Below are 27,558 nucleotides of genomic sequence, written 5' to 3'. Positions count from 1 at the left end.
AACTCATACTGCGACACAGTGATCACAATGCCAGCGATAAGGAAACTGTAGAAAAATGTAATTATCTTGAAAGAATAAAAGCAGCAGCCCAACCCAAGAGCGCAATGACTGGAGGAAGTGGAACGATCCTGATTTTAGGGCACGGGGGGAGATCTCGTCTGGTCACACTGCCTGAGCGTGGGCCCTGGCAGCGGCTGCCTGTGCCTTCTGCACAGCTCCCTGGCTGCTCTCCCTCCGCAATGGCTGGTTTGACTCAAAGCGACCCTCGTGACGACTTCCGTCCGCAAATGTCAGCAGTCCTGGACCGGACAAAGGCCGCGTAATAAAATAAATTTCATCAAAGCAGACAAGAGATAAGATTGCATGCACAAACCGGAATACAGCCCATCATACGAGTCAAACATCTATTTTTAATTGGCCTTTACCAGTTAAATATAGCTAGGCTTTCATGTTAAAGATCCCCAATGTCTCACAATTCTAGGACCATGCATGTAGAAATTTCCCTGCTAGAAAAAAATTTGGGCATGAAACTTTTTGTTTTTGTACTTCGGGTACATTGTGTGACACACCCACTTACTCGGTAGAAGTGATACAGACAATTCTTCTCTGAAAACAGAGGGGGCGTGGCAAAGAGCAGTTTCTTTTTGTTGAAACCAAAAGGCACAGAAACGGATACCATTTATTTTAAATTTTGTAGGATGCATACACATCAGTGTATTTTAGGCTACAGGCTTTAATGTTGTTGCAAAATGCATATTTTGAAGAGAAGCATGCAAGAAATTGAATGCCATCAATCTGACTCCAATGTCTTTAAGAACTAAAGTACCGTGTTTTCTGGACTATAAGTTGAGGTTTACTTTCCCACTAGTTTAGGTGGTCCTGTGACTTACATTCCAAAGCAACTTATCCATATGAAAAAAAAATAAGCATTATCATCTATGGCCATAAGATAACATCATCTACACGTGACTGCTCCTGTATAGTGAATGAAGTACTTTGAGCCACACTTCAGCGCAGAAGGTGGCAGTAACACACCACTAAGCTGGATGTCATCCTCCGTAAAGAAGAAGCACTGAATGAGAAAAATGGTCTTTGCCTTAGAGAACAAAGTAATTTAATAATCATGCTCTCAAACTGAAAGACCACACTCTGGAATAAGTGTACTACGGTAAAACTTGCCTAAACCATCATCGTATAAACTGGATATTCGCACTCACCAGACAAAAGCAAAAGTCCCTGTGCTTTTGTATGGTCTTCCATGTTATTAACACCGTGTATACCAGATTTTGCATAACAGACTTTCGCTCACATCGGACAAAATGTCCCATCCCATTGCAATGTATTTCCATTAAAATCCCCTCTCATGTACGGGACAGAGCAGTCTGGGCATGCCCAGTCGCAACAGAGGTATAAAATGAAGTTCAGTACTGACTAACCAATTCTAGGAAAGTGGGTACCCTATTTCCTTGATTAAAAGCCAGGCGTTAATTTTTTTCAAACCGTGTACTGGCCCTGGCGCCTAAACAAGGCAGGCCTTTATTCAAGGCTGGAAATTATTAACAAAATGCTGATTGCTGCCTGCGCTGTAATATGGTGTTAGGTTTCACACTCATATCCTTGGATGTGGTGAACCAAAAACAACCGCTTTAGATCAGAGCGCTCTGCGTCCTTGCGAACCCTCTACGTAGCCCGGTTGAAATAACTGAGACTGGAAGGGCTGTGATTGGTCTCTTTTCTGGTTTCACTCCTTCCTGTCCCGTCATATTTAAAAAATTTTTGGAGTGTGCACGCCAATTACATTTCTATCATGGATCAAATAGAGGAACGTTTTGGTAGAAAAGTCTGCAAATATGACCAACTTTACAACATGGAGTCTAAAAACTACACTCAAATGACCTGTAATTCAAGGAGGGAAAGTGCATGTACAGTACCGTTAGTTTGGAAGTTGATGATTGTATAAAGAAGTGGAGCTTGGGACAAATTGATCCAGAAAAGCCACTGTTCCTGCGGTAAGTTGCATTAAGACACCCACAAATGCAATGGAGAACTTTAAAAGGGTCACACGCACGTCACCGTCATTGCATGGCCACAGAGTTACGGAGTTGTAGAAGCATAAATCAGGCTTTAGGATTTTAAGGTACCACTCTGCAGTGGACTTAAGCTGCCTTGACAATTGCACGACTTTGATCTACGCACCTCCATGCACTCTGCTGTGCAGGAGAGTAAATTTGTCGCAAACCGTTGTAAACTGTGCGCAGCTTCTTGCTTGTGCGCAAAGAAAATTTTGAAATGTTCAAAATCTCTGTCACGCATGAATTATGTGAACTTCATGTGAACATTGTGCAAACAATTAAACATTGCGTGTGAGTGTGAGTGATTGCATCAGCATACCGCATCAGGGTGCATCACCTGAACGATTCTAACGAGATGTTAAAGCTAACATAAACATACTTTTACAGCTGCTCATAAGAAGGAATGGACATGCAACTGTTTTACCAAGTCCTTACAATATAAATATTACAAATAATGACCTTTTAGGCTGTTCCAAATGTGTTCTCCACCTCATGAAGTGCACAACAGAGAGAGGAAAAAAAAACCCTGTAGATGAAACGGTCCACTGTGATTCCAGAAGTGATTAGAGGTGTTTTCAACAGACAAACAGCATCCAGCGCACAAAGTGCAGCATCCAGCTGGGAACACAGCAGGTCAAGGCATCTTTAGCAAAAAAAGTGTGACTCGACCAAATGGAATCCTTTTAATGCACATAATGCCTGGCGCTTATTTAAGGTAGATGTTTATTTATTTATTTATTTATTTTTCAGAAATACAGTTTCTACATCAACCTTGTAAAGGTCCCAATACTCCAAGAATGATCCAAATAATATGACAAACATCAGAAGAGATTTTGTTACTGGGAATTTGTTCGCACCAAGGAGACCTTTTTGTTTTTTTTTTTGTTTTTTTTCAAGAATTGTCCCAAGTGCAGCATTTCTGAAAAAGATTTTTAGCCTGAAAGCAAAATAAATAAATAAATACACAACAATAACAAGAAATCACCCCACGTTACCAACGATATCATTGACTTGGTTATGGGTTTGTTTCTTAGGTTGTTACAAACTCAAAATATACCTCCCCATGTATGAAATCCCACATATTAAATATGTGACGATGCATCATATTTATATAATTTGTGTGTTTACTGGCTTCCTTCATTAAAAAAGTCTTTAAAAAAGAGCAATGATCAAAGTTTTGTCTTTCTTTTTTGTAGAAGAATCATCAACTATTCAGGCTCTTACACTTGATATTGGATGATAGCTGAAGAAAATTTAAAAATAAAATAAAAACAGAAGGATAAGGAATTCATAAAGCTTTGCCACGGTGGGCCAAGAACCACCACGAGGCATTTGTCACAGATGGATTCTAGGCCTGATGAATAAATGTGTAAATATTAAATAAAATGTAACATCAACTATATAGAAGATAATCAAGAAGACAAATCATCCAAATGAATGTCCTAAATGATTTGTGTCTGTCCTTTCCAAACACATTACTTTCTGCTCCAACCTTATAAAGACACAAAACTAGAATTTTTGTGAAGTCTGGATGAAGATCTTTGAGCTAATTGTCAGTTTTTGTTCTGGAGTAGCTGGTTTTCCAAATATGACATGACAGCAAACACTCTGTTTTGTAAACTCACTAGTGGCATTCCTCGGATTTATATGCATAGAAAACAAGCAGCTTAGCACAAAAGTGTGAACAACAGGAAAGACATGGCTGTAGTTATACAACATTTATCACTATCGGGAAATATTCCTTACATTAAACCCATTCAACTTCACTTCCTCTGATTGGACTCATCAAGGAAATCATGAACAGCATAGAAAAGAAAATATACTCAGTGGGAATCTTCATAGATAAAAAAAAAAAGCATTTGACACCATTAACTACAATATATTAACCAAAAAAATGGAAAAGTATGGCAGCAGGGGAAATGTACTAAACTGGTTGAAAAGCCAACAGGTACCAATTAGTTCAGATAGGGGAGGTGATGGTCTAGTGGTTAAGGTGTTGGGCTCGAGTCCAGAAGATCACGGGTTCAAATCCCCGCCTGACTGGAAAATCACTAAGGGCCCTTGGGCAAGGCCTTTAATCCCCTATTGCTCCCAGTGTGTAGTGAGGGGTAACATCGGGGTAAATGTGAGGCATAATTGTAAAGCGCTTTGAGCATCTGATGCAGATGGAAAAGCGCTATATAAATGCAGTCCATTTACCATAGGTGAATATAAATCATCATGTTTGAATATCACCTGTGGTGTACCTCAGGGATCAGTTCTGGGTCCAAAACTATTCCTTCTGTTCATAAATGACATATGTAGAGTGTCCAAAACTTGCTCAGGGGAAAATGTACAGCTTCTTTTGAGAAATATCACAACAGAACTGAAAAAATTTAAAAAGTGGTTTGTTAAAATAAATTGTCTTTAGATTTTGACAAAACAAAATTTATGTTAGTTGGAAAGGTGGTATAGATGAAGAAGTGCAAATCAAAATAGAAAATATTGAGAGAGAGAGAGTTTGTGGGGTGGATTTGTGGAACGGGTTGGATGAAGAAATACAGAGAAGCACTAATACGGAGCACTAAAAAAAAAATGTACAGAAGGAACACTTTAATAAGGTTATGTATGGATACAAAAATTTTTTTGACTGTTCGCTTTATTTAACTATGTATTTTTGTTTATTATTCATTTTTCAGCACTGGGTGGGTAAATACCTTGGATTTACATGGTGATGTAACTGATTTTTCATTTATTTTAACATATGAATAGTGAGGAAGGGGGAGAGTTTACTAGAGCTTACTTCTTCCTACTCCTTTTCGACTATTGTTTTCTTAGTTGACATACTGTTCTTGTGCATTCTTATTATAATTATTTTATTTTTCCTTTGCTCAAAATAAATTTCATTAATTCATTCTAATCACTAGACAGAACCTACCTATTAGAAGCAGCGAGTAGCCACAGAGCAGTGCCCAAATTACACTTTCTGTGTTATTTAGGAAACAACGACAAAATCTGGTGAGAACATGTTTCCTATTCAAGGACTGAAAAAACTCAATGACACTGAAATGGGCCAACAGGAACAAGGTTAACTAAAAACTGAGAACAGCAATAAACAGCTCCGTGGGCTGATTTCAGGATCTTAAGCAAGTGAAAACAAGATCATGTAAAATCTCTATTTTTATACTTGTTGTCACACTGACATGTTATTTCTCCACCCAGCAGTCTTTGAATAAAATGTGCTGACTGCCTCCAGAAACTCTGAGGGGAAGGAGACAATTAACACATTTTACTATTTAATACAATAAACTACTAAAGACACCTGGCAACACAACAAAAAGAAGAGAAAACCGATGCCAGCAGTATCAACTAGTGACTAAATGGTAAAGGGAAGGACAGAAGCTAAAGAATAACTGGTGACAACGTAACATTGGGATTCATGATAATTCATGGAAACATTCTGTTACTGATCTCCCCACACACACACACACACACACACACACACACACACACACACACACACACACACACACACACACACACACACACACACACACACTAGGGTGGAAAATGTGGGAAGTCTGCATCAGATATACTTTTGAAAAAGAACCTTCTTGGCTTAGGATTGTTTGTACATAATGCAAACAGAAAACCAGAAGCACCAGACTGGTGAAGCAAGCTGCCAGTTTGCAATTCAAAACATGAACTTAGCTGCCCGTTCCCTTGAGCTACCTTCACCCAGTGGTCTACTATGCAATTATCACTTGAACCACCTTGAGTCACGGATGTAGGATAGAAAAATTCATGGCTCAAAGTAGCCATGAATTTGCTACCTAGACCATTGTTTCAAGGTGGCTCAAATTATTTTTCCCTATTCTCGACCCCTGTCTCAAAGTGAGTCAAGTGATATTTACATTCTAGACCCTTGTCTACTGCATCCCTGGTTTCAAGGTGGCTCAAGTGATATTTGCTAATTGGACCATTGCTAATTGAGCACTGAAGGTTGCTCAAAAGATTTAGATGAAGTTGTTTCAAGCGATTTTTCCATCCTAAATCCTTGTCTCAAGTGATATTTGCCAACAAAACCACTGAGTAAAGGTAGCACCAACAATTTGGTTGGAGATGGCTCAATCAGTTTTTCCATATTACAACTCTAGCTCAAGTCTCTGGTTCCATTCTTGACTTCTGGCTCAAGGTGGTTTAAGTGATATTTGCCAACTAGGCCACTGGGTGAATGTAGCTCCAACAATTTGGATGGCGATGGCTCAAACCATTTTTTCCATACTACATCCCTGGCTCAAATAACAGTTCCATTCTTAACTTGTACCTCAACGTGGCTCAAGTGATATTTGCATAGTAGACCAATGGGTGAACTGGCAGCTAAATTCACTTTGTGAATTGTGAACCGGCAGTTAGTTACAACAACCTGAAACACTGGTTCAACAGCTGCACTGGTATGAAACAGGCTTTATTCTGAATTATTATCTCGGGGATTATTTCTTTGAAAGGAAGTTTTTCTTAGACGACTCTTGATGATGAGATCTGTGGAATATCCAAAAGTAGCCATTTGAGAAAATATTTCACTGTGATTTGCGTGAGCCAACAGTGGTTGTACCTTTTTGAAGAAAATGAGATAAAAAGTGAAATTCTTACCGTAGCCATCCACACAGCCACTTCTGAACTCCCCCTCAAACTTCATTCCATCAAAGCGAGTAAAGACACCAACACCTTGGAATTTCCCCTGCACAAATTCACCTTCATACCTAAAGAAGCACACACGTAAAATCGGGGCTTATACCGCTGATACGGATATTAACACAGAGCAGCAGCATCAGTCATGAGACTGTGCGTGTGACGTCCTTGGGTCTACTCAAAGCACTTTTCTCAGTAGACAGAACCCCTCAAATAAATCTGCCATGAGTAGCCCAAGTATGGGGAGGGTTGCCATAACTACATAAACCAATTTACATGTTAATGAGGTAATAAAAACAACTGTAAACTAGGCAGCACTGAGGATTGTCTCCAGCATGCAGGTTCAGTTCTTAGTCTCCTTTCAGTTCTGATTTAGTTGAGTTTCAAGTGCTCTGCGGGCTCTCCAGTGGTGAGGCAGGGGTCTTTTTGTGTCAATTTGACAGAAGTCTTTTGATTGACCACCTTGAAATCTTACTTCATACTTCATGTAAATAATGTAATTCTAACCAACAAAATGTGTGTAAAATCTTTGGTGTTAAGCTTCTTTAGTTTCTGAGACATGGAAACAAAAAAAAAAAAAAAAAAAAAAAGATAAAAAACCTGCAAAGACCCACATCATTATGTTTGAACAATAATGCTACATAGTTGACATTTCCAGGGATGGTTCAAATATGGCTGCAACTAACATTTTTATTAGTCAGTTAATCTACTGATTATTTTTTTCAGTTAATCAATCAATCAATCAATTTTTTGTGATTAGTCAAGTGATTACTTTCAAATTAGTCAATTATCCTTTAGTTACCAAAAGTAAATCATAACTTTAAATGTTACCAGTAAACTTGCATTAAAGTATTATTCCATTAGAAGTATTTATTTTACAATTTTTTTTAAAATGTCAATGCATTAAAAAAAAAAGCTACTGCCTCTGTCTAACTAATGGACAGAAATACACTTCTAACATTCTAAATGAAGAACAAATGATGATTTTCTGTCAAATGTTTTTTAAATAATGAATCAACTACCAAATGGGTCAAAGGTCATGTAAATCAACATGAATTGCAGCAGATACCTGGAGCCATCAGGGAAGACCAGCACGCCACAGCCTTTGAAGAGGCCGTTCTCAAACTGTCCGGTGTGGTACGTTCCGTCGCTGAAGGTCAGCTGACCAAGACCGTGACGCAGACCTGCAACAGCAAACACATACAACAAATCAACAAATCTGTTCAACTTAAATCACAGTTATAATCAATTATATTAAATCAACTGGTTAAATCAATTCACCTTTAATGATAATCAATGGGCTGTTTAAAGCAATTTATGAACAAAAAGTGTCAAGTCTTCACTTGTTCCTGACAGGAAACACACACATATACATATACATATATATATACATATACATATATATATACATATATATACATACATATATATATATATATATATATATATATATATATATATATATACATATATATACATATATATATATATATATATATATATATATATATATATATATATATATATATACACACACACACACACACACACACACTCAACAAAAATACAAACGCAACACTTTTGGTTTTGCTCCCATTTTGTATGAGATGAACTCAAAGATCTAAAAATTTTTCCACATACACAATATCACCATTTCCCTCAAATATTGTTCACAAACCAGTCGAAATCTGTGATAGTGAGCACTTCTCCTTTGCTGAGATAATCCATCCCACCTCACAGGTGTGCCATACCAAGATGCTGATTAGACACCATGATTAGTGCACAGGTGTGCCTTAGACTGCCCACAATAAAAGGCCACTCTGAAAGGTGCAGTTTTGTTTTATTGGGGGGGATACCAGTCAGTATCTGGTGTGACCACCATTTGCCTCATGCAGTGCAACACATCTCCTTCGCATCATCTGTGAAGAGAACCTCTCCAACGTGCCAAACGCCAGCGAATGTGAGCATTTGCCCACTCAAGTCGGTTACAACGACGAACTGGAGTCAGGTCGAGACCCGGATGAGGACGACGAGCATGCAGATGAGCTTCCCTGAGACGGTTTCTGACAGTTTGTGCAGAAATTCTTTGGTTATGCAAACCGATTGTTTCAGCAGCTGTCCGAGTGGCTGGTCTCAGACGATCTTGGAGGTGAACATTCTGGATGTGGAGGTCCTGGGCTGGTGTGGTTACACGTGGTCTGCGGTTGTGAGGCTGATTGGATGTACTGCCAAATTCTCTGAAACGCCTTTGGAGACGGCTTATGGTAGAGACATGAACATTCAATACACGAGCAACAGCTCTGGTTGACATTCCTGCTGTCAGCATGCCAATTGCACGCTCCCTCAAATCTTGCGACATGTGTGGCATTGTGCTGTGTGATATATATGTATGTATATATATATATATATATATATATATATATATATATATATATATACACGAGGGCTGTCAAAGTATAGGTCCTTTTTATTTTTTTCAAAAACTATATGGATTTCATTCATATGTTTTTACGTCAGACATGCTTGAACCCTCGTGCGCATGCGTGAGTTTTTCCACGCCTGTCGGTGACGTCATTCACCTGTGAGCACTCCTTGTGGGAGGAGTCGTCCAGCCCCTCGTCGGAATTCCTTTGTCTGAGAAGTTGCTGAGAGACTGGCGCGTTGTTTGATCAAAATTTTTTCTAAACCTGTGAGACACATCGAAGTGGACACGGTTCGAAAAATTAAGCTGGTTTTCAGTGAAAATTTTAACGGCTGATGAGAGATTTTGAGGTGACTCTGTCGCTTTAAGGACTTTTCACGGTGCGAGACGTCGCGCAGCGCTCTCAGGCGGCGTCATCAGCCTGTTCAAGCTGAAAACCTCCACATTTCAGGCTCTATTGATCCAGGACGTCGTGAGAGAACAGAGACGTTTCAGAAGAAGTCGGTTTCAGCATTTTATCCGGATATTCCACTGTTAAAGGAGATTTTTTTAATGAAAGACGTGCGGACGGATCCGCGCGTCGGGACGCAGCCGACGCGGTGCGGCGGCACAGGAAAAACACCTCCGTGTTGATAACCATTTGTAAAATCCAGGCGGCTTTTGATGGCTTTCAGTGGAGTGAGTATATGAGAAATTGTTTAACAGGCAGGACATGTTCCAACTTGTCCTTAAGGCTTTCAACAGAGGTGTTTTTCCTGTGGCGGAGCGTCGCGGCGGCTGCGTCCCGACGCATGGACCCTTCCGCACGTCTTTCATTAAAAAAATCTCCTTTAACAGTGGAATATCCGGATAAAATGCTGAAACCGACTTCTTCTGAAACTTCTCTGTTCTCTCACGACGTCCTGGATCAATAGAGCCTGAAATGTGGAGGTTTTCAGCTTGAACAGGCTGATGACGCTGCCTGAGAGCGCTGCGCGACGTCTCGCACCGTGAAAAGTCCTTAAAGCGACAGAATCACCTCAAAATCTCTCATCAGCCGTTAAAATTTTCACTGAAAACCAGCTTAATTTTTCGAACCGTGTCCACTTCGATGTGTCTCACAGGTTTAGAAAAAATTTTGATCAAACAAAGCGCCAGTCTCTCAGCAACTTCTCAGACAAAGGAATTCCGACGAGGGGCTGGACGACTCCTCCCACAAGGAGTGCTCACAGGCGAATGACGTCACCGACAGGCGTGGAAAAACTCACGCATGCGCACGAGGGTTCAAGCATGTCTGACGTAAAAACATATGAATGAAATCCATATAGTTTTTGAAAAAAATAAAAAGGACCGTTACTTTATTGACAGCCCTCGTATATATGTGGAAAAAGTTTTAGATCTTTGAGTTCATCTCATACAAAATGGGAGCAAAACCAAAAGTGTTGCGTTTATATTTTTTGTTGAGTGTGTGTATATATATATATATATATATATATATATATATATATATATATATATATATATATGGTTAACAGACAAAACCTGAGCTTCACACAGTCATTTTTATGCTTTTAAAATGTCCCCAGAAAGGTGAGACCTAAATTCCCCCTAATTATCCCAATAATTTCCAAGATCAGAAGGGTGGCAGTCAGAGGAGAGGGAGGGAAAGAGGTGTGTATTTGTCACTGCCAGGATCTATTAGCAGGCACAGCAGGATTTAGGAGAATAACTGGATGTGAGGCACAGTCGGACAAACGGAATTCCTCAACTCCAGCAAGAAACTGGATTTACTGTGAGCTTGCCAAGTGGCATGGAACTGGAGCAGAGGAGCGAGGAAGATCAGGAGTAAATCCCAAACAATGGCTTGGGATTTACAGGGGGAAGCCAGGCTGGTTGGCAAAGAGTGAGGTGAGCGGGTGAGGCGAGTGACCGTGGGACTCTTGTTCCCAGATAATGGCAAAGTAAATTAGGCAGTCCATCTGTCAGGGCTGGTTAAAATGCGCTCTGCCTAATCTCAGCAGGGTTTCCATGAGAGATTTGGAGAAGAGATTTGGCCAAGTTGAAAACAGATCTGGTGCTTCGGATTCCACTTTCAAAGCATTTTGCTTTTGAACCATCCTGTTATGTGTAGGTGTGGGAAAAAAGGAAGCTGGCAGAGGATTAATGTGTGTTTGAAAACCACTGAAGCCCTGGCAAGCCAGTCGGAGCCAGAGGCACAAATTTCATGGCACAGATGCTGAAGTATAACAAACAGTGGCGAGTCAAAGAGGCCAAAGCAAAACAAAAATCAACATCAGAGAAATCTACCGATGCCTGAGGGAAATTAAAATTGAAGTGGCATTTCTGAATATGATGAAACAAATAATATAAATGTTATTTTTCAGACAGCCACGAAGCTACAATTTTCCTGTTATACTGACGGGACAGATTATGAGCGGAAGACACCAGTGAGGGATAGCAATTTCCTCTCTTGATCCCTCCAGACAGACTAATCTGTTGTTCAGCTCCTTTGTAACGCCTCCCTCCAATCTCCTGCCGGGTCACAGTCGCTGGCTAATTACAGTTTAGCTGAATTTGTCCAGCTTTTATGTCAATCAATAGTGGTAATGCTTCAATGTTAAAACAACCACACAGGCGAAGTCCAGCGGTAAAACGCTTAAAGCTGTGCCTTTGGCCGGGTGGATAAACCCAATGTACTTCCGGTAACCCGATAGCTCCCGGGCCCGTCTCCAGCCAGTGCACGCCTGAATTATTCATGTGACTCTGCAGACCTGCGTCTGACATGTAGCTACATGTTTGTGTGCAAACACTGACTTTGCATGCACCGAAGCGTCAAATTGTGTTCATAGCAACACCTTCGCATCTCACACGTACTGCACGACAAAGTCAGCAGTGGTAATTACAGTGCATCCAGGAAGTATTCACAGCCCTTCACTTTTTCCACATTTTGTTATGCGACAGCTTTATTTCATGGATGGAATTCAATTTTCCCCTCAGAATTCTACACACAATATCTCATAATGACAATGTGAATTGTTTTTAATTTTGAGATTTATGCAAATTTACTAAATAATAATAATAATAATAATAATAATAGTAATAAACAGCATTTGCCATGAAGCTCAAAACTGAGCTTAGGTGCATCTTGTTTCCACTCATCAGCCTTGAGATGTTTCTACAGCTTAATTGGAGTCCACCTGGGGTAAATTCATTTGACTGAACATGATTTGGAAGACACACACCTGCCTACATATAAGGTCCCACAGTTGACAGTGCATGTCAGAGCACAAACCAAGCACAAAGTCAAAGGAATTGTCTGTAGACCTCCGAGACTGGATTGTCTTGAGGCACAAATCTGGGGAAGGGGACAGAAACATTTCTGCTGCTTTGAAGGTCCCAAATAAGCACAGTGGCCTCCATCATCCATAAATGGAAGGAGTTCAGATGCACCAGGACTCTTCCTAGAGTTGGCCACCCGTTAAACTGAGTGATCGGGGGCGAAGAACCTTAGGCAGGGAGGTGACCAAGAACCTGACAGTCACTCTGTCAGAGATCCAGCATTCCTCTGTGGAGAGAGGAGAACCTTCCAGAAGGACAAAAATCCACCAATCAGGCCTGTATGGTAGAGTGGCCAGATGGAAGCTACTCCTTAATAAAAGGCACATGGCAGCCCAGCTGGAGTTTGCCAAAAGACACCAGAAGGACTCTCAGACCATCAGAAAGAAAATTCTCTGGTCTGATGAAACAAAAATTGAACACTTTGGCGTCATGTTTGGAGGAATCCAGGCATCATCCCTGCAGTGAAGCATGGTGGTGGGAGCATCATGCTGTGGGGATGTTTTTCAGCAGTAGAAACTGGGAGACTAGTCAGGATTGAGGGAAGATTAATGCAGCAATGTACAGAGACATCCTGGATGAAAACCTGTTCCAGAGCGCTCTTGACCTCAGACCTAGGCGAATGTTCATCTTTCAACAGGACAATGACCCTAAACACACAGCCAAGATATCAAAAGTGTGGCTCCAGGACAACTTTGTGAATGTCCTTGAGTGGTCCAGCCCGAGCCTAGACCTGAATCCGACTGAACATCTCTGGAGAGATCTGAAAATGGCTGTGCACCGACGCAAAATGGACCAAACTGCCCAAAGATAGGTGCACTAAGCTTGTGGCATCATATTCAAGTAGACTTGAGGCTGTAATTGCTGCCAAAGGTGCATCAACAAAGTATTGACCAAAGGGTATGAGTACTTAGGTTCATGTGATTTCTTCGTTTTTTTTATTATTATTATTTTTAATAAATATGCAAAAAATTCACAATACTGAATTCAATTTATTTCATGTATACCTTCACAATAGCTTTGTTCATGTTGTCATTATTGAGGGAAAAAAAATTAATTTACTCCATTTTGGAATAAGGCTGTAACATAACAAAATGTGGAATAAGTGAAGTGCTGTGAATACTTTCCGCATTCACCATACAGCCACTGATTAGGTTATGCTTTTACCTGGTTTGAAAACACTAAACGCCTTAGAAAGTAACTTTAATTAAAGCACAATGAAAATGTTACATCTGATCGAGAACAGGGGACAGGTTTTTTTTTTTTACATTATGCCAAATAAATCATGCATATAAACAGAAATATATACAGAAATCATACAATTACAACTACTTATACAGATGGCAAGAGAAAACAAAAATAAATAAATGCGTAAATCTTCCTCTTGTGAACAGAGACACATATTAATGTTGTGAGAACTGGAAAACAAATGGACCAAATGGATGATTTTTTTTTTTTACCTAAACAACAAACAAACCAATTACCCCTGCAGCAAATGTAGTCCTTAAACTGATTTTGTTGTGAATGCATTTTCTTTAGTTCAACTATCTTACTGACAAATTAAAAACAAAAGAAATTTAAAAAGTGAATTTTTAAAATAATTCTTCAGTGTAAGCAATTTTAAGCCATAAAGTTCTCAATAATTAGGGGCATGGCTCCTTTCAGTCACAGATGGATGCTGGAGTCCGTCAAGTCACCTGTTTGTCCTTTCTGAGCATGTTATTACAAATACCTGTGATAATATAGCTTGCTGTGCAGTTACAGACCATCAGATAAGTCAGTGCACCAGTATTTCCATTGAGTTAAAATTTTCTTTTATTTAATTTATTGGTTAGCATCAGGTTAGCATTAATTACAAGGTAGCTTAGCGACATTAGGTCCACTGATTGGCTGGATCGATAACTGTGAGACGGGGGTGTGTTCAGGCTTCATTCATCCTGTCCAGGTCTTACCCATGGTCTACCGCTTTCCCCATTGAGGGGTTGGTCCAGAGGTAGCGGCGGTGTTGGGAACTGTCAATATGGTAACATTTGGAGCCGCCCTATTTAAGCATCAAACCCTCTCTTCAGAAAACCTATGAGTGATGTCACAGAGGGTTTGTCCAGTATATGTATACAGTCTACAGGTGCATGTTCATCTGTTTTTAAGTGAGTGGATGTGGAGGAGCACAAGTTAACATGAAAATCACTGAAGCATATGTTAATTAATTATTAAAATGGAACAGGTTCTTCTTTTTCCCAAGGCCCTCCCCTCCACCAAATTTTACTGAAATCTAGTGATGCATTTTTTTCCCAGTCAACAATCAGTGAAGTCTGCTAAAATAAATAAACACATCTTGCATATTCGAGCATCACAGCCAAACCCGTTTAACAGTTTTGCTAACTGTGTAGCGAGCATATGTTTTCCCCCACAGCGTGGCGCCCATATTGATGCCAAACTTTTGTTCTTTGTTTAACCTTGCCTTAAAGGTTGTCTGTCAAGCTGCTAATACTGGTTTAGGTAGTGTGATTTCCTATCTCAGCAGGTTCTCTGGCACCAGATGGTTGGTGTGTCGATTTGCCTGGAGATACCAACTTTAGTTTAAACACCTTTTTTTTTTTTTTGTCTCTGAGCTGCAATGTTATCTTTCTAAGAGAGACACAATTACGAGCAACTTTCTCTGTTGTGACTCACATTTCTGCTGAGCCAGTCTAAAATTACACTGTACTGGTGATTCTTTAACAATATTAGAGGTAACTTTAACACCGTCACCAGCTACTGTTTCACTACAGCAGCACTCAGTGGAGGGGTCACGACAATGGAATTTCAATCTCATTATCAATACCCAGGAAAACACTATGGACTCAATACCATTTTTGATACCATAGGGTGGCCGGGGATGACAAAAAAAAATTTAGAAGCATTTTTTTTTTTTTAAACAAGTCTGATGTAGTGCAAAACAAAAATACACTAACATATCTGTGAGGAGAGTGTGTGCATTTATATATATATATATTGCAGTGTATGTTGTATAGATAGCATAAAATAAAGAAAAACAAGGACAATTTTTAGGTTGTCTGAGATGGTGCAAAAAAAATCTTCCAAAACAATTTTATGCATATTGTTGAGGAGGGGCTGTGTGTCGGTCTGCAGCTGTGCTGAGTTTGTGTGTTACCTGAAGGCACCAAAGACAACATTGTTGGTATCAATATTTTTGCAAATGTGCATCTAATCTGACACTAATTTTAGTATTAATTAATATTTGAGGTTTTTTGACAACCCTACTGCTCAGCATATTTTGTTACACCTACATTTGAACCCATCGCCTCAAAAATAATGTGCTTAGGTAATCAAAACCTGGGAGGCAGTGACTCTCTCTAACCACCTGCTAATTATTAACTAATCAGGTGCAGGACGAGCAGGAAGAATGAAAATAAAGAGTGCAGGGACTCACCCGGAGCAGGACTGGGAATCACTGCAGTAAAACACGTACCTCTGCTGACGGCAAACAGTCTAATAGTGTGAACACGTCAGATCAGTTTACACTGTTTTTTTATGCTGTGTCATCACAGCTGCATATATTTACATCTTTATTACTTCAGGTACACTGAGGCCTGTCTCATGTACGCTCTTAATCTGTCAGATCTGGATCTCTCAACTGATCCATACATTTGATTTATCACCAACAAGCTTCCTACTTCTGTAAAGTAGCCAAATTGTAAGAGCTCTTCTTCACAAATCAGGTGCTATTTTTACTTACATTCATTTAACAAAGGGGGAGGGTTGGAGTCAGGAAGTGACATTGCAAAGATTATATGTTTAAGCAGGCTTGTGACCAAAGGGTCATCAGTTCAATCCCTGTGACTAGACCGCAAAAATCATTAATAAATAAATCCTTAATTGCTTCCAGTGTGCAGCTGAGCACCCTGAAGTACAATGAGCAAGTGCAACTCATTGTTTACAGTTAAACTATAACAGCACAAAAGATCTGTTTTTTTTATATAAAACAAAAGTGCTTGAAAAAAAAATGTGCTCATTCTATAGACGTATACAAAAATGTTTATGCTTTCTGGTCCAAATTAAAACCAAATGTTTCACCAATTAGTGACAAATATACACTTTTAAATCTAAAAAATGCTGTTGTTGTAACCAGATAACACCCCTGAAGTGATTTACAAGACATCTTATGGATGTTAGCATGCACGCCGTGTCATTATAATGTTTGGATTTCAGTAGAAATTAAATTGTGTTAGTTTTGTAAAATTTGAAAAACTGTACAGCTTTAAGATAATTCATTTTTAATATCTTTTTTGTTGTCATTTTAAATTCCAGGATAGACAACAATTTTGACATTTTCTGAAGATAGGTCTCAATAAAATGACACATTCACATATTTTCACACTTTCACAGTATTTGTGGGAAAACATACAGGAAGTACAATTATGATGGAACTATGTACACTCGTATTCAATGCCTGTTTCTGTGTTCTCCCCTACAGGACTGTTCATTTCCCTCATGGCACCAACCCAAGATCTCACTGAATGCCTTCATTTGCATATAACCAACGGAGGGAGACCCTCGATCAGACCCAGAACACAGTGACAGGATTAGATATCCCACCCGGAGTGTACATACGTGTGGATCCCAAAGGAGGAGGACAGCACTGGAGCTAATGTATCGGCTACCAACCACATTAAATCGTGGATATTTTATTTCTGAACACCAGTTACTTTAATATAATGCTTCTATAATTGACCTTCTTTCAAAATGTCAGCATTTAAAATGTTTACAGCAAATATTCTATTTAAATATGGTATTTTTACATTAACACACAGTGCATCATCAGAATTCCATCCATCCTTCTTCGTCTGCCAGTTATCCAACGTCACAGTGGCAACTGATCAAGTAAGACAGACCAGATGCTCCTCTCAGTGACCACATGCTTCACTACCTCCTGGAGTAACCCAAGGTGTACCTAGTCCAAATTGCTAGTACTCTACAGACTAACAGGTATGTGTTTGGACGCATCTCAATGTCTTCACCAAGACACCATAAGTGAGGGATAGAACACACCACCAAGAGGTTCAGCAGATGTCCTGAGCCATACATTAGTTATGACATTTGCCTGATCCAATATTGATAATAGGAACATGGGGAGGAAGAGAGAGAGATTTTCACACAAGAAAACAGATCAAATCTAGGCTCAAGTCTCCCATGTGCCTTCTAGCAAACTTTAACTCAAATTTCATGTCTACTTTTTAAAAAAACCTTCTTTGTTCCACTCCACCATGAAGATGTCCAACTGGTGATGCAATCCAGTCTCCTGTGCTGATTATTCAGATTTACAGTGGTGTCAGTAGATCATGAACACACACACAGAAACACCAACAAACAATAGCACTGAAAAACGGATCAGAACAATAAGAAAAATTACCAAACTTTTTTTTGCCAGTACCCAAACTGAATATTCCTTTGGCTCAAGCTGTTTCACCTCAAACCCCAGAGTGCAGCCTACAAAAAGAAGTTAACATTTCCTATTCAAATGGCATGTATCCATTTATAACAACACTTTTGTTGCGTCAATACAGCCCCTGATAAAGGATTGATAAGTTTTACCTTCTTTCCACTCGCCATGATACTCCTCGCCATTGGAGTAGGTGAACGAACCTCGTGTCAGGGTCATGGGTTCTGCTGACACACAAACAACACAGTCCCAATACGGTAAATGGACTGTATTTATATAGTGCTTTTCCATCTGCATCAGATGCTCAAGGAGCTTTACAATTATGCCTCACATTCACAAAGACACACTCACACACCGATGTCAGGGTGCTGCCATGCAAGGTGCTCACTACACACTGGGAGCAACTCGGGGAATGAGGACCTTGCCCAATGGCCCTTAGTGATTTTCAGGTCTGGCTGGGTTTTGAACAGGTCTGAAGCCCAATGCTTAATATCCTTCCTGACCCCTGACTACTTAATGTTGGCACCTCCAAAATGACTGAGTGAATGAGGTTGCAAGAATTCAAAATTATATAAATAGGAAGAGGACGCATCATGCTACCTTCACGCTGTTTACTATTATGCAATGAAAGAAAAAGAAATAGATAAAATTTTCATCCATTTGGACCTAAACTAATAAACTTAATTTAAGGCATGTTTATCAGTTAAAATGGTTCATATAAATGTGATACAAATTGGATTTATTCATGATAAATATATTGTATAATGTATTTAAAACACACTAACCATTTCATCTATACTTGACTGACACATGGATGCCACTTTAAGTTAATCAATTTTATATTAAAAGTATCATCCAAATAGATGGAAATTTTATATGTACCGTAATTAAAATGCATGACTCTTAGTCATTGGCATGCTTTTTCTCCTTTTTTTGAGTGTGGTTTTGAAACCTTTTATTTTAGGTTGTTTGTTTGTTTTGTTACTTTCTTCACAACCAAGGCATTTATGGGACAGACTGCTTCAGAGTGGATGAGAGCTAATTATTATCCAAGAATCTGTTTACTTTTGTCAAAACAGCATCAACAAGAAAAAAAAATTCAAGACTAAAAGAAAATGTAAATAATTTTATTTGGATGCACATTTCTGAAAAGCCCAGTAGGTGTCAGTGTTCTCAGGTTGGCAGCACAGCACTGACTGTTCCATTTCATGCAGACTCATGAGCAGTGTTGGAAAAGCGAGCACTTCAGTGGTTTTGTAACTGAGTTTGTCATGAGAAATTTGCAGTATCAAAAATAAATAAATAAATAAATAAATAAATAAATATATCATCCCCATTTACACATGCTACCCATTGTTTAATTACGGTTTTGTTTTCCCATTTGGTTGTAATAATTTATTATATAGAATAGAATAGAATAGAAATACTTTATTCATCCTGACCTCTACTGGTGGTTGGCTCTCACTGCGGTATTGTATCACTTCCTGTTCCGGAGCACAGCGGTGTTTTGCTGTATCTGTTTAATCTGCGCAGTTAGATTGATCTAGTTAACTAGATAACGATTTGTTTCACAGTGTAATCTTCACGTGCCTTAACTAAAGCACTCCCTCTGCTGAATCACCTCTAAATTATTTACACATTATTCACTTTGTGCGTTTTTAGGAATCCGCTAGCTTAGCGCAGGTACTAGCTCTTAGCCGGTTTAGCATGGCGGCTTCTCCTGTCTCTCCCGCACTTTTCTGCTCTGGGTGTGAAATGTTTAGTTATTCCCCGGCCTCCTTTAGCAGTAATGGTACTTGTAATAAGTGTAGCTTATTCGTAGCTTTGGAGGCCAGGCTGGGCGAATTGGAGACTCGGTTCCGCACCTTGGAAAATCCTACAGCTAGCCAGGCCCCTGTAGTCGGTGTGGACCAAGGTAGCTTAGCCGCCGTTAGTTCCCCTCCAGCAGATCCCGAGCAGCCGGGAAAGCAGGCCGACTGGGTGACTGTGAGGAGGAAGCGTAGTCCTAAACAGAAGCCCCGTGTACACCGCCAACCCGTTCACATCTCTAACTGTTTTTCCCCACTCGGCGACACACCCGCCGAGGAACAAACTCTGGTTATTGGCGACTCTGTTTTGAGAAATGTGAAGTTAGCGACACCAGCAACCATACTCAATTGTCTTCCGGGGGCCAGAGCAGGCGACACTGAAGGAAATTTGAAACTGCTGGCTAAGGCTAAGCGTAAATTTAGTAAGATTGTAATTCACGTCGGCAGTAATGACACCCGGTTACGCCAATCGGAGGTCACTAAAATTAACATTGAATCAGTGTGTAACTTTGCAAAAACAATGTCGGACTCTGTAGTTTTCTCTGGGCCTCTCCCCAATCGGACCGGGAGTGACATGTTTAGCCGCATGTTCTCCTTGAATTGCTGGCTGTCTGAGTGGTGTCCAAACAATGAGGTGGACTTCATAGATAATTGGCAAAGCTTCTGGGGAAAACCTGGTCTTGTTAGGAGAGACGGCATCCATCCCACTTTGGATGGAGCAGCTCTCATTTCTAGAAATCTGGCCAATTTTCTTAAATCCTCCAAACCGTGACTATCCAGGGTTGGGACCAGGAAGCAGAGTTGTAGTCTTACACACCTCTCTGCAGCTTCTCTCCCCCTGCCATCCCCTCATTACCCCATCCCTGTAGAGACGGTGCCTGCTCCCAGACCACCAATAACCAGTAAAAATATTTTTAAGCATAAAAATTCAAAAAGAAAAAATAATATAGCACCTTCAACTGCACCACAGACTAAAACAGTTAAATGTGGTCTATTAAACATTAGATCTCTCTCTTCTAAGTCCCTGTTAGTAATTGATATAATAATTGATCAACATATTGATTTATTCTGCCTTACAGAAACCTGGTTACAGCAGGATGAATATGTTAGTTTAAATGAGTCAACAACACCCCCGAGTCACACTAACTGCCAGAACACTCGTAGCACGGGCCGAGGCGGAGGATTAGAAGCAATCTTCCACTCCAGCTTATTAATTAATCAAAAACCCAGACAGAGCTTTAATTCATTTGAAAGCTTGACTCTTAGTCTTGTCCATCCAAATTGGAAGTCCCAAAAACCAGTTTTATTTGTTGTTATCTATCGTCCACCTGGTCGTTACTGTGAGTTTCTCTGTGAATTTTCAGACCTTTTGTCTGACTTAGTGCTTAGCTCAGATAAGATAATTATAGTGGGCGATTTTAACATCCACACAGATGCTGAGAATGACAGTCTCAACACTGCATTTAATCTATTATTAGACTCGATTGGCTTTGCTCAAAATGTAAATGAGTCCACCCACCACTTTAATCATACATTAGATCTTGTTCTGACTTATGGTATGGAAATTGAAGACTTAACTGTATTCCCTGAAAACCCCCTTCTGTCTGATCATTTCTTAATAACATTTACATTTACTCTGATGGACTACCCAGTAATGGGGAATAAGTTTCATTACAGTAGAAGTCTTTCAGAAAGCGCTGTAACTAGGTTTAAGGATATGAGTCCTTCTTTATGTTCTCCAATGCCATATACCAACACAGGGCAGAGTAGCTACCTAAACTCTATGAGTGAGATAGATTATCTCGTCAATAGTTTTATATCTTCACTGAGGACAACTTTGGATGCTGTAGCTCCTCTGAAAAAGAGAGCCTTAAATCAGAAGTGCCTGACTCTGTGGTATAACTCACAAACTCGCAGCTTAAAGCAGATAACCCGTATGTTGGAGAGGAAATGGCATCTCACTAATTTAGAAGATCTTCACTTAGCCTGGAAAGAGAGTCTGTTGCTCTATAAAAAAGGCCTCCGTAAAGCTAGGACATCTTACTACTCATCACTAATTGAAGAAAATAGGAACAACCCCAGGTTTCTTTTCAGCACTGTAGCCAGGCTGACAAAGCGTCAGAGCTCTATTGAGCCGAGTATTCCTTTAACTTTAACTAGTAATGACTTCATGACTTTCTTTGCTAATAAAATTTTAACTATTAGACAAAAAATTACTCATAACCATCCCAAAGACATATCGTTCTCTTTGGCTGCTTTCAGTGATGCCGGTATTTGGTTAGACTCTTTCTCTCCGATTGTTCTGTCTGAGTTATTTTCATTAGTTACTTCCTCCAAACCATCAACATGTCTATTAGACCCCATTCCTACCAGGCTGCTCAAGGAAGCCCTACCATTAATTAATGCTTCGATCTTAAATATGATCAATCTATCTTTATTAGTTGGCTATGTACCACAGGCTTTTAAGGTGGCAGTAATTAAACCATTACTTAAAAAGCCATCACTTGACCCAGCTATCTTAGCTAATTATAGGCCAATCTCCAACCTTCCTTTTCTCTCAAAAATTCTTGAAAGGGTAGTTGTAAAACAGCTAACTGATCATCTGCAGAGGAATGGTCTATTTGAAGAGTTTCAGTCAGGGTTTAGAATTCATCATAGTACAGAAACAGCATTAGTGAAGGTTACAAATGATCTTCTTATGGCCTCAGACAGTGGACTCATCTCTGTGCTCGTCCTGTTAGACCTCAGTGCTGCTTTTGATACTGTTGACCATAAAATTTTATTACAGAGATTAGAGCATGCCATAGGTATTAAAGGCACTGCGCTGCAGTGGTTTGAATCATATTTATCTAATAGATTACAATTTGTTCATGTAAATGGGGAATCTTCTTCACAGACTAAGGTTCCACAAGGTTCTGTGCTAGGACCAATTTTATTCACTTTATACATGCTTCCCTTAGGCAGTATTATTAGACAGCATTGCTTAAATTTTCATTGTTACGCAGATGATACCCAGCTTTATCTATCCATGAAGCCAGAGGACACACACCAATTAGCTAAACTGCAGGATTGTCTTACAGACAAAGACATGGATGACCTCTAATTTCCTGCTTTTAAACGCAGATAAAACTGAAGTTATTGTACTTGGCCCCACAAATCTTAGAAACATGGTGTCTAACCAGATCCTTACTCTGGATGGCATTACCCTGACCTCTAGTAATACTGTGAGAAATCTTGGAGTAATTTTTGATCAGGATATGTCATTCAATGTGCATATTAAACAAATATGTAGGACTGCTTTTTTACATTTGCGCAATATTGTCTCAGAGTGATGCTGAAAAACTAATTCATGCATTTATTTCCTCTAGGCTGGACTATTGTAATTCATTATTATCAGGTTGTCCTAAAAGTTCCCTGAAAAGCCTTCAGTTAATTCAAAATGCTGCAGCTAGAGTACTGATGGGGACTAGAAGGAGAGAGCATATTTCACCCATATTGGCCTCTCTTCATTGGCTTCCTGTTAATTCAAGAATAGAATTTAAAATTCTTCTTCTTACTTATAAGGTTTTGAATAATCAGGTCCCATGTTATCTTAGGGACCTCATTGTACCATATCACCCCAATAGAGCGCTTCGCTCTCAGACTGCAGGCTTACTTGTAGTTCCTAGGTTTTTTAAGAGTAGAATGGGAGGCAGAGCCTTCAGCTTTCAGGCTCCTCTCCTGTGGAACCAGCTCCCAATTCAGATCAGGGAGACAGACACCCTCTCTACTTTTAAGATTAGGCTTAAAACTTTCCTTTTTGCTAAAGCTTATAGTTAGGGCTGGATCAGGTGACCCTGAACCATCCCTTAGTTATGCTGCTATAGACTTAGACTGCTGGGGGGTTCCCATGATGCACTGAGTGTTTCTTTCTCTTTTTGCTCTGTATGCACCACTCTGCATTTAATCATTAGTGATTGATCTCTGCTCCCCTCCACAGCATGTCTTTTTCCTGGTTCTCTCCCTCAGCCCCAACCAGTCCCAGCAGAAGACTGCCCCTCCCTGAGCCTGGTTCTGCTGGAGGTTTCTTCCTGTTAAAAGGGAGTTTTTCCTTCCCACTGTCACCAAGTGCTTGCTCACAGGGGGTCGTTTTGACCGTTGGGGTTTTTCCGTAATTATTGTATGGCTTTGCCTTACAATATAAAGTGCCTTGGGGCAACTGTTTGTTGTGATTTGGCGCTATATAAATAAAATTGATTTGATTTGATCCGAAGCTGGGAAATTTCTTTGCACTAGCAGCATTTACACTTAGACAGTGCACCCTTGTTCCCACAATTAATAGCAGAATAAAATAAGGAATAAAATAGAAATAGATAAAGTTAAATTCGAAATAAAGAAAAAATAATAATATGTACAGCAAAGTGTGCAATAATAATGTACAATGTGCAGTAATAATGTACAGTAACAGTATATTAGAGCCGATATTTGGATTAGCAGTATACACCAGATGTCATGGGGTGTCTCAATATACTGATAAAGGATAGATCAGCTTTTATTATACAGTGTGATGGCATGTGGCAGGAAAGATTTCCTGTATCTATCCCTTCGACAGCGGAGCTGAAGCAGCCTGTGTGAGAAGCTGCTCCGCTGTCCGACCACTGTACGGTGGAGAGGGTGCTGTTCGTTATCCATAATGGACAACAACTTCCTCAGTGTCCTCCTCTCCACCACCATCTCCAGCGACTCCAGCCCTTGACCAAGTGCAGAGTCAGCTCTCTTAATGATCTTGTTCATTCTACATGAATCCCTGGCTCTGATGCTGCTGCCCCAACACACAGCAGCAAAGAAAATGGCACCGGCAACAACACTATTGTAGATATATGTTATGGTCATTTACTATGTTAAAAGGGAGACTACCAACCTTTTATCAGAATTTTAACATTTTAAATCCGAATATGCAGTAGTTTTATGGCGTTACCTACGGAAATTCCTCCCTTTGACAGACTCCATTAATCATGCATGCCAATGCTATCTTAAGTTTGTTAGCTTACCTGAAGGTGCATGCTGCGCCATCAAGCAATATTATAAAAATAATAAATGTTCATTAGATTGCCTCATTGAATGGAACATTCCATCTTTCAACAAATTCATATATTCTTTCCATTGCCTGAATGGAAAACATTCATTATTTGTTTTATATGGAACCTAAATAGATCCTTGTCATTTGATGCTTTACTTAAAATTAGACAGGTGAAAAAGTATTTTCCTCAAACCAACAAATAAGCACGACCAGAACTTGATCAATTCTACATCTGACACCACTTATATGGCCGCTAAAGATGTCCTCAGAGACACTACTGAAGTGTCTACTTGGCTTACAGCGTACTGGATTTAGCTTCCTCATAACATGGACACATTTTTACAACAAATTTGTGCTGTCACTCAAAGGAGCAAAATATATTGGGGGGGGGGGGGGTAAATGGAAGCAAACTGCACAAAAAGTGACAGAAATTATACAATGGACTATTTGTCTTTACAATGAGATAAATATTTAGTGCCATGTGTGTGTCATAATCCACCAATCAAGTGACAAGAATCTATTTAGGCATTATATAAACACATGTATATTACAAATGCTTAATAAAATTGCTTTATCAAGTCATCTTCTAATGGAGGAATGCATATCTTAACTCTTCTGGAGTGAGTACTCATTTTACCTATTCATGTCGAACATTAAAATAACAACGTGGATATTTTGCCGGATACGGCAAACATGCACTTAGCGCTATTTGACCGGATCTCCTCGCTGATTGGCTAGTTCAAATGACGTCATTGCAGAGTTTATTTCAACATGGCTGCACCCTCGGCATTGAGTGTCAGTGCTAATTTTTCATCCTTTAATGCCGTTTTGGGTGCCATAAAGTTGTTTGAATTGGAACAGAAAATCACCTACTGGCGGAGGGATTCTCAGATGCTAAAAGCAGCTCAAAAATGTGGCATAGCCATGCCCGAAATTATTTCCACTGGCCGTTTTGGGGAGGGATTCTCGGATGCTAAAAGCAGCTCAAAAACATGGCATAGCTGTGCCCGAAATTATTTCCACCGGCCATTTTGGGTGCCATAAAGGTCAAAAACGTGGCATAGCCGTGCCCGAAATTATTTCCACCGGCGCATTTTGCCACGCGGTGGAAATTATTTCGGGCACGGTGGAAATAATTTTTACAGCCTTGGTAATTTTCTGTGTAGGGCGGGGATGATAAACAACTTATTTTTTTTATTTGGCCTTAAGTGGCCTAATTTTGTGTACCTAACATGATAAAACATTTAAAATGCCATGGTAAACAGAAATACTCTATTAGATTTGTGATTTCTAAACCTGCAAAACCAAGACAGAATAAAAACCAAAATATAGAAGTCCATATCGGCTCATGTGTTTATCCTGTTTTTTCTGCAAAACATTCAATGATTCCACCCCTGAAAAAAGTGAATGGTAAAATATGCCAATTTTCAATAATGAAAATCACCAATATCGAGCTACTATCATGGATGTGAAATAAGGAGATCTTAAACTCCGATCGCCTTTAAGTTTCTGCCCAACCGCTGCCGTTCCGTTCCATCCGTCGTGAATACATTTAGACGGCCGGCAAAACAGCGCAACCCGCCGTTTTGCCGGTTGCCGCGTACGGCGAAATATCGTCCAGTTCAACTTTGCCGAAGGCACCACCATGTTGAAATAAACTCCGCGATGACGTCATTTGAACTAGCCAATCAGCGAGAAGATCTGGTCAAATAGCGCTAGGCGCGTGTTTGTCGTATCCGGCAAAACATCCACTGGCTTAAAATAATATCCCAGAACACACATGGAGCACCATTAATCAAATGATTAATCATGAGCAAGATTAAGATGACTAGAGGCTCCAATTGACAACTTTGATACATTTTTAAGTAACTGCACAGCAGTAATACGATAACAGCATAAATTGGCGAGTTCATGTCTGCATGTAGTGTTTGCTAAAAAAAAAAAAAGCACTGATGTGCAAAAAACCCTGAGATTTTCGAGATATTTAACTATTTGCATTTGGGAATTTTTCCTTCCTCAATTAACTAAAATGAGTTACTATCAAATGAGCTTTTTGGTTACTCTACCAGTCATTTCACTCTTTAAATTGACATGAACATTAAAGTAATTTTGACATGAACATTAAGGTAATTTCTCTATAATTTCGAACCATCTCCTTTGTTGTTTGACATCGTGATTACAGAATGACAAATAAGAGGGGAAAGCCTTTAATTCCGTTTATGAGGCTGAATAGTGACTAAAATAAAAACTTTTAAAAAAAAAGTCATCGGGTAGAGGCGGCGCGTGGAGCCGACATCAAATGTTGCCACAGTAACGGCGCCCGAAAGCCTTTCTTCCTGCCGGCATGACGCTGCCAGCCTCCAAAGACGCAGTGAAAAGGGCTTTAAAAAAAAGAACATAAACGGTTTACCTGTTAGTGTCTTTAAAACCAGCTCAGTCGCTTTCCTCTACATCACTGAGTCAACGCAGATTTCTGCTCCTCTCAGCGACTATTTGGCCTCTTCCTTAGCGGCTACTTGACTAGCATAGCTGCGTAGCGCCGTTGAAATATTCCGCACGCCTATTTGCTACTGCCCTGCCACTGCGATTCAAGCCGCACTCTGATTGGCTGGACCTTCCAGCGATCTGGAGGCTGGAGACATATTTGTGAAGGGCAACGAGTTCAAGAAGGATTTAAATAAAATGAATTAAAATGTTTCTTCTTTTCAGTGTTTATCTCTTTTAATGCTCTACTACCATCTCTTTCTCTGTTTGTGTAAATATATTTT

The 27,558-nt window shown here is 39.7% G+C and overlaps 1 protein-coding gene across 3 annotated transcripts; it reads right to left on the bottom strand.

Moving 5' to 3' along the window:
• Positions 1-27,351, bottom strand: LOC117527024 (MORN repeat-containing protein 4-like). 3 transcript variants are annotated; one of them, XM_034189162.1, is made up of 5 exons: positions 27,201-27,351; positions 18,076-18,147; positions 7,813-7,927; positions 6,705-6,814; positions 1-299 (listed from the first exon to the last, which is right to left on the bottom strand). In XM_034189162.1, the coding sequence occupies exons 2-5, from the start codon at positions 18,140-18,142 to the stop codon at positions 163-165; spliced, it is 429 nt and encodes a 142-aa protein (XP_034045053.1). In that variant the 5' UTR covers positions 18,143-18,147; positions 27,201-27,351; the 3' UTR covers positions 1-162. The 3 variants fall into 3 exon arrangements, with proteins under 3 accessions (XP_034045053.1, XP_034045054.1, XP_034045055.1); XM_034189163.1 differs by having other exon boundaries at positions 18,076-18,150; positions 27,201-27,344; XM_034189164.1 differs by lacking the exon at positions 1-299 and adding an exon at positions 5,562-6,593.
• Between the last annotated feature and the right edge of the window lie 207 nt (positions 27,352-27,558).

This window comes from Thalassophryne amazonica, chromosome 15, assembly GCF_902500255.1.
Source record: "Thalassophryne amazonica chromosome 15, fThaAma1.1, whole genome shotgun sequence".
In the NCBI taxonomy this organism is placed as follows: domain Eukaryota; kingdom Metazoa; phylum Chordata; class Actinopteri; order Batrachoidiformes; family Batrachoididae; genus Thalassophryne; species Thalassophryne amazonica.
Note: the sequence above shows the minus strand (reverse complement) of the source record. Positions and strands in the feature narration are given on the sequence as shown.

Excerpts from the sequence above, each read along its gene's own strand:
- LOC117527024 (XM_034189162.1), bottom strand. The coding sequence starts at position 18,142 with ATGACCCTGACACGAGGTTCGTTCACCTACTCCAATGGCGAGGAGTAT. Across the intron at positions 6,815-7,812 it reads GTCTTCCCTGATGGCTCCAG|GTATGAAGGTGAATTTGTGC; the intron begins GTATCTGCTGCA and ends GTGCTTCTTTAG. Across the intron at positions 300-6,704 it reads TGGCTGTGTGGATGGCTACG|GACTGCTGACATTTGCGGAC; the intron begins GTAAGAATTTCA and ends TGTCCGGTCCAG.